The sequence below is a fragment of the Vanacampus margaritifer genome, chromosome 1, assembly GCF_051991255.1.
Source record: "Vanacampus margaritifer isolate UIUO_Vmar chromosome 1, RoL_Vmar_1.0, whole genome shotgun sequence".
Taxonomy (NCBI): Eukaryota; Metazoa; Chordata; class Actinopteri; order Syngnathiformes; family Syngnathidae; genus Vanacampus; species Vanacampus margaritifer.
The window spans coordinates 20,964,854-20,976,004 of record NC_135432.1 but is presented as its reverse complement, the minus strand read 5'-3'; the positions used below and the strand labels follow the sequence as shown (position 1 = coordinate 20,976,004).

Below are 11,151 nucleotides of genomic sequence, written 5' to 3'. Positions count from 1 at the left end.
CTAGTAAAGGAAACACACACAAAAATGTTGTATCTTATCATATTGTATGTTAAGTCTTGTGGGCTGAAAAAACACCCCGCTCACCTTTGATTGATGGACACGGAAGTTAGAAAACAAATTTGATAAAATACTTTTGCCCGAGGATAACAGAATGATTTCAAGATTGTTGTGATAATCAATAACTACAACACAGTTATGGAATTGGACTGACTGTATCCATATTTGACGCTTGTGTATCAAAACTGTATCGCAGTGGTAAGAAGCAATAGGCTTATTTACAAATACTGTATTTTTCAGGCATCTGTATTGATTTACTGACTTTTACCGCATACACTTGAAAACAGTTCTTTCTGTTCTTTACTACGGCAACAAGCACAATAGTAGCTAACTGGCTAATGTGACATCTTGTAGCTATGCAAGTAAAAAACAACCTTTGGTCTTTGGACATTGGGAAGCTACAGTATATGTTTCAAAGCTGCATCTACATGATGGTACAATGTAATTGTGATGTACTTTACAGTTTTCTCGGATGATACAGCAGCATTAAATATGGATATTGTTATTGATATGCCAGCTTTATTTACTTGGTAAAATGATTTCTACACCCCATTGTGTAGAAATACTTTGTTCACAATATCACCAAGTATTGTGCCATTTCAATGTTTAGAGAACTCGTAAATATTTTATTGAGTAAAGAATAATTTATGCAGTTATTTGTGATTGTATTATCATTGATTGTCTTTTATATACAGAACTTAGCTACAGCTGTGGTAGCTGTAGAAATAAAGTTGCGTTCTAATAGACTGGGATTGCCGAGATGAGACGCTAACGATTTGTATTCAAATCAGCAGTCTTGTTTGTAGATCGGGATTGGGCAAAAAGGCTTATTTGTAGACGAGGTTAAAAAAAAAAAAAGCTTAAATATGAGTTGTGTCAGAAAAGTTCAAGGACTCACTAAAGACGCATTTCAAACCCAAAACTATAAGTTTTCCCCTTCCATGTGGACCAGACGATCAACCAGCACGTCTACAAAGTCATTTTGTGATTACTTCATTCACAAGAGCCGAGTCTTGTGGCAGAACAAGTCATGGCTGCTCACAATGCCCCGAGCATCTGACAGTATCTGACACCCCCCCAAGTTCAAGGGGCTCATGAACACGTTTAGATGATGTAGACGAAATCAAGATGGCCGTGACGATGGTGCGGCGTAGGATCACTCATGTATGAATGTGTGGCAGAGAATGCCGGGAAAGTGCGTTAAGACTTCATGTGGATTACTTTGAAAGGGACAACTTGTAGTTTGGATTTAAAACATATATTTTGAGACTCCAGAACTTAATATACTTGCCAACCCCTGCCGTTGACCTGATGTCAGTGGGTCAGACATTAAACATAGATCACCTGAACTGCCCTGCTCTTTTTTTTAATTAGCAACGGTTGTACGGGAATCTGTCAGGCTCGCTCTGACTCCAATTGCTTTGCTTGTTTCTTTTCAAGTTGCGCGTGGAGATTGTGATGATGCCATTATTTTAGGTTCTATTCACACTGAGGGTGTGCACCCTGCAGGGCCAAGCAGCACAAGTGCAAAAAATGAGCCAAGAATCTATATCAAGGCAGACGGAGGTACAATTAACCTGTGCATCCATTTGTTGCCATTCATTCCATAGAGTAGCTATGTGCTAAACAAAATAGGCTGCCCTTTCAATTTTTTGGGGAAGTCAACCTCAACATTTTTTTTACAATAATAAATTATATGCGGCCACACTAGTCAAAACACGGTATTCTAATTAATATTGAGTTTGTGGGTTTTGAGTTAAGCAGCAAAATCCAGCCGTCTTTATCCATCTCAGGGGGCGGGCATTTTGCCACTTGCTGTCGATTGAAAATGACATCACAGTTGCTCAAGGCTCATGTAACGACCAATCACGGCTCACCCTGCAAACGTCACATGACCAAACTCAGAAAACAGGTGAGCCATGATTGGTTGTTACCCCGAGCAAAATGACTTGGGAAATTATTATTTTTTTTGCTGCTTAGTTCATGTTCCACAAACGCAATATTAATCAGAAAATCATGTTTACAATAGTGGGGGGCGTATAGAACATATCGTAAAGATTTTGGGGTTGACTTTCCCATGAAATGAATTGACCTAAGATCATTATTCCAGTAAGGTTTATATACTTTTTTGTTGGTGTTGTGAAGTGAGATTTTTCAAACGTTACGACTGTATGCACCTAGGTCAAGTATATCACATGTATGAGGTAGTAAGTTCCTATAAGTTTTCTAAGCTTAATATTATTGGCAATGGGGGTCGGACTAAATAAATTCTCTTCTTCCATCTCTTTTTCAGGCCAGCTTTGAATTAAATATTGATCGGAAAACCATATTTTTCATTCTCTTTTTAGGGTGTATATTATCCTCCATCTGAAATATATTAATTACAAAATTTAAAAAAATATATTACGGATTAAATCACAGATGAATAGTACCATTATTGACATGTGTATACAAGCAAATTTAATGCACGTAGAGATGATGCAAAGCGGTCATTGTGCACATTTCACTCAATCTATGGCAGATTTGTGGCCAAATTAGCCTACAGACAATTGAAGTAGCCTGTAATGATGTTCTGAGATTATGATTACTAGATGGTCAACTGCAAGTGCAATGTGTGTGTGTATGTGCACTCTAAAAAGAAAATTGTTGAATCAATTAAAGATTACAAGATGAATTGTTAACCAACTTAAAAAAATATATATGTTTCAATTGGTAACACACAATTGAATTAAGTTAGTCCAAAGTTAATATATTCAATTTAATGAATTATGAGTTAATTAAATTTAACACTTTGGATTGGAGTCACTTTGGATGAAGTCAATTCAGGTAAATGAACTCATGCTTAATTAAACTCAATATATTCACTTTGGACTAACTTAACTCAATCATGTGTTTTCAAGTGAAGCAATTTTTTAAGAAGTTGTTCAAAGATTCAGTTTGTAATCTTAACTTGCTTGATTCAACAATTCTCTATTTAAAGTGTGAAAGACTTTGCAGGTTGTATCAATGTAATGCACAAATTGATCTGCTGTATGCCTTTTTTTTGTTGGAAAATTTAAATATTGTGTGATTATTTGGTCTATCTGAATGTTTGTATATTGTTGCTTAGATACATAGGATAGTTTGCTCGTCTATGCCTGGACCTCGAGCCTACAAATAAAGCGGATTATTGACTGCTTTGTCTCAATGAAGGTTGTGCAACACGGTTCTCAGAATACGTGTGAAGATGACCATTTTGAATCCGAGTCATGAGAAGGGTCATCAATCAAAGGTGTGAGCGTGGTTATCATTTTAAGGCCCCACTCCTGAGCTTGTGCACGTGTGGCGGGACGCGTTACCATGACAACCACTCCACTTCATTACTTACCAGTGCCGCCTGAGCTAGTGATACAGAGCTAGCAGGGCAGCGTTGTTGTCCTCCTTCCTTCGTACTCACCCCGGATGCCAAGTGGGAAGGGGGGACGGATGGCGATAAGCTCCTCCAGATGGGCTCCATCTTCTTTACACGCTAATATGGCTAGGATGGATGGAGTGAAGGTGGGGAGGATTTTGTGGAGGGCTCCTCTGTGACTGTGGATTCCTTCCGGTGGCGTCAGAAAGGAAGAAAAAAAAAAACAGCAGATGATGAAGACGAGGAGAATGGAACTTGTTGTTGGAAACAATATTCCCACGGTGGAACATCCTCCTCCCCAAGCAAAATCATGCAAAGCACCCCCGACACGGCCAAGCCTGGGGGGTCGCCATGGTAACTTGACAGGCGCCACCAGAGAGGAGCGCTTGCAGTGGACTCCTGCCCGGCGGCTTTGCGGCTCCTCCGTGCTCACATGAAGTAATTTACGTTGTGCAAACCTTATGCAAAACAACAGTGGTCTTCTTTTTCTCTCTCTCTTTCTCTCTGAATATTTCACTTCAACTTCCTGGGAAACACAATAATTTCCTGGTTTTCCTCAATTCACTTCCATCCAAGAAACTTGGAAGCTCTCTCCTTCAAATGAACAATTTATTGATGCACTTTTTTGTTGGTACGTCAACAGCTTGCTCTCCTTCTTCCCCCCCTCCCCTCCCCCCGCGACATGGGCGCGTACAAACGGTACACAGGAAGTCAGCACACGGCGCAGAGCTGTGGGAGGCTGGGGGGGCGCTACACAACTTTAACACGTCGTGCTCGTCGAGAGTGGAGTCCTCGTGCGTAAACACAATTCAGAGCAGTGATGATTCCACACATTCAGTGGGTTTAAAAAGTCTACACACCCCTGTGGAAATGCCAATGGGGTGTGATGTAAAAATGTGAGATCTTTACAAAACTTTCGCTACCATTAAAGTAACCAATTGTACAACACAAGTGAATTCATAGATTTTTTAAAAACTTTTTTTTTTTTTTACATTTTAGTTGTATAGGCTATAGGTAATGGTAACAGTGCAAAAGTTTTTAAAAGATTAATTTTAGTCTTTTTTTTATTTTAGTATGATAAAAGCCCAGAATTTGAACAGGGGTGTGTAGACTTTTTGTATCTGCTGCACAAACCAGTTCAGTATGTAGGCCTCATGTTAAAGATTTCTAAAAGTGTCAATTGAAATGTTGAAATGATGAAACAAAACAATACGGCCCTACTTACTGAATGATTTAAGGATCCTTTTGTGGTTTCAGTCAACACAAAACTTTTTTTCCTACTTGTACTGTTTCCGGCCTCAAAGACGGCTCTCAACCAATTCTATGAAACAAAACAACAATAACAAACTAAAGCATGGAGTAAAAACAAGTTAGTATTTGTCACAAATATGACCACTCACTCTTATGAGAGCTCGTCTGCCTTTACCAAGACAATAATAACAATGATGATAATAAGCACTTTGCTATGGGAGAGGTATTCAAACTTTCTGCAGGTTTAACCCTCCTGTTACCTCAAGGGTCAATTTGACCCATTTTAACAAATTTTTACCTTGGGGAAAAAACAAAAAAAGTGAATTCCCCTCCTTAAATATAAGTCACGAGTCAGAGTTAGTCATGTGATATAAACAATACTGATTGAGTTTATTTTTCATTTCCGACTTACTATTGCTGTTCCTGAGAAACTTTATGTACCAGGAGGATTAAGGAAGCCAGATTGAAGTTAAACTTCAAATGCATTCACTTTTCAAGAGCTGTACCAATAAATGAAATAGTAGTTTATAGTTCCACTATTTTTCTGTTATTCAAAATACTTGAATTACGATATATAACGTAGGGCGTGTGGCGTTTACAAAATAAAATGTGCAGCGGCATACAAATTAAGATGTAATTACTGTATTTGACTATTGCATTAACGTAGGTTAGTGTTAAGTCTACAGCACAATCCCACGTGTGTACAAATGAAGATTAAACTTCAGTCATCATTAGCATCTTGGTAAAAGCAGACTTTTGAGTTTGTGATGCTTGTGGCCTTCTGGCCTGGCTGCGGTCTAACATTGAGATTGCACACAAGAAAATGTTTGTCAATTCTTGAACATAAAAAAAGTTGACCCAAAAGTACCAGAAGGTCAAACATGTCACAACTCCGCCCCAGTGCGCCACATGCCATCCTCACAATTCAATGCTCCTTGGTTTAAAAAAGAAAAAAATGGCACTGTGGGGAGAAGCAAAATGACATGAATGTCTGTTGAATTATTGTACCGAATTTGTTTCTTTTTTGACAAAACTTAAAAAGAAGAGTATGTGCATACTTTTGCACTCATCCATCCTTCATACAGGGAATAAACTGACACTGTCCCATTTGTGTGGAGCAGTAGACACAATAACAACATATGCAGGCCAGGATCACTTGAACTTAACATTTTTAACAGTTTGCTACACTTTTTAGGGTTTTAGAGATGTTATTGTGTCCACTTCCTGTATGGCTCCAATTTGGTTCTTCTCTGAAACATGTAATGCATTGTTTTCAAGTTTTCCCAATTGTCATTTACGATTTTGTGCGGTCATACAACCTCAACGAATTAAAAAAAACAAAAAAACACACGCCCTTTTTGTTTACAGCGGTGGAAAAGAGCCGCTTGTGGTTTTAGTGGATAACATGGCAACATACAACATCCAAGAACCATACTAGTGTAGCCCGGAATGCAAAACACACGGCATGCAATGGTTTACTGAAATTCAGCAGTTTTTTTTTTTTTTTTAACACTCTCTGACTTATTAGCTGTTTGTTTTAAGATGCACCTCGCACCACAATCATGACCAAATAGTCCTCTTCGCTTTTGGCCAGCGCTTTGGCAGAGGAATCCAGGAACTGCTGGGAGAAATCACAGGGAGGGAAAGCATGGAGGACCCCCGTGGTGTCCTTATCTCGGCTCCCGCCCACGGGCAGGCCGATGACGCCCGCCGCCTGCTTTTGGTTGAGGTAGGACACCAGGTTGCGGAGCGGCCGCTGGGTGGAGACGGCCGGATCGGACGACGAGTCCTCGGCGGCGCCAGGAACCGCCAGGAGGACGGCGTAGCCCCCAGGGCCGGCCGCCTTGATGCGCCGGGAGACCTCGTCGAGCTTGGGCTGGTCCAGGCGGAGACGTTGGGTGATCTTGAGCTCGCACACCTGCTTGCCGGTGGTCCCGTCGGCGAGCAGCTCGCTGGCGACGCCTTGGTCGCCCTGCAGCAGGTGCATGTTGGCCGGGAAGTTGCTATTCTTCAGCAGGAGCATTCCCTGCCAGGCCAGAGTCAGCTTGGAGATGTCCGATTTGGATGACGGTGCGCTTCTGGAGGAACCCTCGCAGCGTTCTCTCTTTGCCGGCCCTTTGCCGCCGTCGCCGGTTTTACGTTTACGCTCTCCAGCCAGTGAAATGTTGCTGCCCGACAGGCCCTTCAATCTCCGCTCCGGCCCGCCCCGTTCCAGGCTGCCGTGGCGCTCTCGTATGGGGGAGGGTCTGTCACCCCGCAGGGGGCGCTCCGAATCGCTGAATCGCCCCCCATCTCTGCTGCTGCCTCCCGGGCTGCCGTCCGGAGACGGGCGCCGACGCCGTACTGTCCTGTCAGAGCTGTCGGGCGAGTGTTCGAGGTGGCGCCCGTCCTCCATGAGGCGCCGCTTGCGCGCAGGCTCTCGCCCATGCAGTTCTCGCCCCTGCAGCTCCCGCTCCAGGGACCAGGGCTCACGTGCCCGCCGCTCGCGTTCCAAGTGTTCGAGGGGCTCGAAAGGGGAGGACCGCACCCGCTCTCGGAGAGTCGGAGGATTGGGCCACTCGGCGCCAGGGAAAAGCTCCCTGTCCCTAAAGTGAAGCGGCGGGGGAGTCCGTTCTCGGACCCTCAGAGGCTCCGGTGCCGCGCGATGGACAAACGACTCGGCCACCATGTCAAAAGGGGCGATCGGGAGAGGTTGCAAAAACTGCTGCTGATAACGATGCTCCGTGTCAGCGAAGTCTACTCTGAGTCTCCTCTCGGGCCCCCCCAGCGGGAAGCCCCGCATGTGTGTACAAGCCGCTTGCGCTGCGTCCAGACTTTCGTACTGAATGTAGGCCCAGGTGTCCCCCTTCCTGTAGTCTATAGTCCTGATGGTGCCAAAGCGATCAAATTCTCTGGCCAGAGCAGCCAAGGGCACCCAGTGTCCAAGGCCTCCCACCCACAGACGTGTGGTGGGTGTGGCTTTTCCGTAGCCTATCTTGATGGGGTTGCAGCCCACTATTTTCCCAGACATGCTGAGCTTAGCACGGTGAGCCATGTCCAAGTTTTCAAATTTCAAAAAGCCATACGTGCTGGTCTGGCCCCGTGTGGGCCGCTTGATGTCCACCTCCGTGATGACGCCGAACCTGTCAAAGGCTCTCCTCAGGGCAGCCTCGGTGATGTCTGTGTCGAGGTTGCCCAGAAATAAGGTGCGATTGGCTCTTTGGTCTTCCTCGGGCGATATAAAATCCTCCTCGCGGAAGGTGGCCCGCTCTGTGATGAAAGCCGGGCGGGCCCGGGTCTCAAACAGGGCGAACTCCCGGTCGCGCTCTAGCTCTCGGGGCAGAGGTGGTGGCGGTGGAGGGGGCAGACGACCCAAGGCCAGCTGCTGCAGGCGGTAGTCTCTGTATCCCAGGCCGGTGGGCGAGAGGGGCCTCTGCAAGTGTCTGTGGCTCGGTGCAGCGCCATAGAGGTCTCTCTCGACCGGCGAGCGGCTCCTCCTGCGGTTAATGTACACAGCCTCTATCTTCAACGGCCTGTCATAAAGCACCAGCCGGCCCCTGGCGTGCTTGGCCGCCCGGGCGTCCTCCGGCTTCCTAAAGTTGACGAAGGCGATCCGCTCGTCGTTGCTGCGGCTCAGCTTGACGCTCACGTCACCGAATTTTTTGAATTCGTGAAAAAGCCCGTCCTCGACGTCCTCGTCGCTCAGCTGGCTGCCCAGGTCGCTGATTTTCAGGGTTTTGTACTCACCCTCGGCGCCGAGAGCAGGCAGCCGTTGGTCCCCGCGGGTTGTGCTCCTCGCAGCAGCCAAATCCAACGAGAGGCTCAGGCTGCTGTGGTTCTTGCTCACAGAGCCGGGCTGACAGCTGTGGTTGTTACCCAGCCGACCGTGACCGTCGAAGTCCCGCTCCCGTTTGTCGCCGAGCAGGCTCCTCCTCGTCGAGCCGCCGTCACTTTTGCCAGAACTGTTGCCATTATTATTGCTCCCGCCGGACAGAGACAGCGCGCCCATTTTCTTGCTGCTCGGGTGGCATCCTCCCCGATCGCGAATGTCGTCCAAGGCCCGGGAGCGTTTTTTTAGCGGCGACCGCTCTTTACCTTTCATTTCTGTCCACGCGGAGCCGACCCTGGGTCGCCTGGGGCTTTTGGTTGCGGCAATTCTGCGCGCGACCGCAGAATTTTGGCAAAATAATTTCGAGTTATTCACTGACCCTGCGGCAAAACAACAACGGTCGCCATTTTGTCAAGAGTTGATTCCTAGCCCGCCCCGCGACACTCGATTGGTTGGAAAAGTGGGCGGAAGACGTCAACGCGCACGTCAATCAAAAACCTAGCAGAAGCAAAAATTATAACAAGCGTCTTATTTATTCCTAGGCACTTGAATGAAGACTATCAGATGTTGTGTGAAGGAATCTCAAATTATTTGTGTTTTTGATGTGAGATTGAACATAGTTGGCTTGTAGAATTGTAAAGATGCCTTGCTGTTCCTTCTTTCTTTCTTCTTCTTCATTATCTCCCATCGAGAGTGTGTAAATGTTTTTTGTGCAATAAAAAAAAGTCTTATTTATTCCTCAGCGTAAAAGAAAGTGAAGCAAAAAAATAAAAAAATAAAAATATAAACAAATAAAGTTGCCTGTAGCAGATAGTCAAACGGGGGAGAGGGGGGCGGTTTAATCAATAAGGAATGGTTTGCATTCATTATATTTCATGACCCAACCAAAAGCACAACACCGAAAAACATTTACAAACAATACAACTAAAGCAAAGGCAGAGCAAAGAGAGCAAAAGTAGCTTACTAAAACGACTAAGAGAACGTACATGGAGACCATGCATGTAAACAAATGATTAAAAAAAAGACATTTAAAAGAAAAGAGAAGAAATAAAAAAAATTGCTTTCTAAAATTACTAAAATACTATGCAGTGAAAATGAATTAAAAAAATACTTAAAATACTTTACTCAAATGTATAGACAGTTTAAAATATATATTTTACAACATTTGGGGCTGACTTCACTCATCTTAATCCATTTGCGTGCAGCATAACAGCGAAATGCCGCTCCAAAATGTTTGCTTTGTAACCTTCACTAATTAAACCCGAGTCTGTAGACCTAAGATCCATACTGTGTTTATATTCAATTGGGACCCAAGCCATTCAGTGATTTATAGACCAATAGTAGAATTTTAAAATCGGTTGTAGCTATTAAATTAATGTAAACGATCCCATTTCCTTTCTATATAGACAATACATTAAACTCTACACAAGTGTAAATGTATTAATATGGCTGTGACTGCATGGAAGGGCAGTGCTTGTTGTTTACCACACGATGGCAGTGTCCCAACAGATAGTCACAAGACTAGTCACCTGTGGTCAGGGGCCACTGTACTGCACATGCAGTATAGTCAAAGAATGGAACGGCGTCAGTCAATGTCAGGGCACGCATCACGTCTACTGACATTTACAAGATGGAGGTCTTGAATGTCGGAGGAAAACCCTTCCCGGCACAGCGACAACACACAAACGCCTCACAGGAGCCCACACTCGAACGCCAAACCTCAAAACTATGAGTTGGACAAGTTAACCACTACCCCTTCATCATTGACACTTTGAGCAAAAAGTCAGGTTAAACAAACAGCAAAGTCAATTGAAAAGCATGTTTAAAAAACAACAACAATATTAAAACACAACCAATTATAGTATGCACCGCAGGTCCAAAACTTAGGAGCACCTAATGGGAAATTATAAATTATTATAATTAATATTGTTAAATTAATTGTATACGTCACAAGCTAATTGACAGTATGCTATGTCCCACATTGTGTTTTTGCTGTTCTTGCTTTTTATTCCCAATCTTTTTTAAAAAGTCTTTGGTCAAATGTTGCATATTGCAGCGTTTCCTCAACAACCCATTTCGTTGTCACACCCTCAAAAACAGAAATGTCCATTTATCAGTCAGGCAAAGATACAAATTAAAAACACAACACACCACTATAAGGCTAAAGAGTTACTCAGCAGTAGTGAAAATTAAGCTTATCATTTATTGTTATTTAAAGACACGCATCATGCTGGCATTTCCGAGAATCCCATGAACAAATAAATATGACTCTGGCCAACATTCACTGTTTCTTCAGCTTTTCCTCAGATGGCCATCTCCTCAATCCCTTATCCCTACTGACAAGTCTTCTTATCTCCTGCACTCAATCTGGGATTTAATCAGAAGGGGCTGAGGGACTGTGGGGGCTAACATAGCTGCTGTCCCGCCCCCCAGCCGGGGCCCAACGGCTGCAATTTGAAGCGGCGTGTATGTGGAAGAGCCGTTCTATTGGAAACACATGTTAGTGTTGGTGTAACTGGGGAAAGCACTAATGCACCCTGGCATCATGGCCTCCATCAATTCTTCATCATTCAATAACAGCCATCTAATAAGGAAATACGTGACTGCAAGTTTTATTTCTAATGCAGGTTATGCAGAAGTGGTG

At 44.1% G+C, this 11,151-nt stretch overlaps 1 protein-coding gene across 1 annotated transcript; it reads right to left on the bottom strand.

Annotated features, from left to right (window-relative positions):
* Window positions 1–3,054: 3,054 nt before the first annotated feature.
* On the bottom strand, window positions 3,055–8,937 carry rbm15 (RNA binding motif protein 15). Its single transcript, XM_077582149.1, has one exon. The coding sequence runs from the start codon at window positions 8,778–8,780 to the stop codon at window positions 6,237–6,239; it is 2,544 nt and encodes an 847-aa protein (XP_077438275.1). The 5' UTR covers window positions 8,781–8,937; the 3' UTR covers window positions 3,055–6,236.
* Window positions 8,938–11,151: the final 2,214 nt, after the last annotated feature.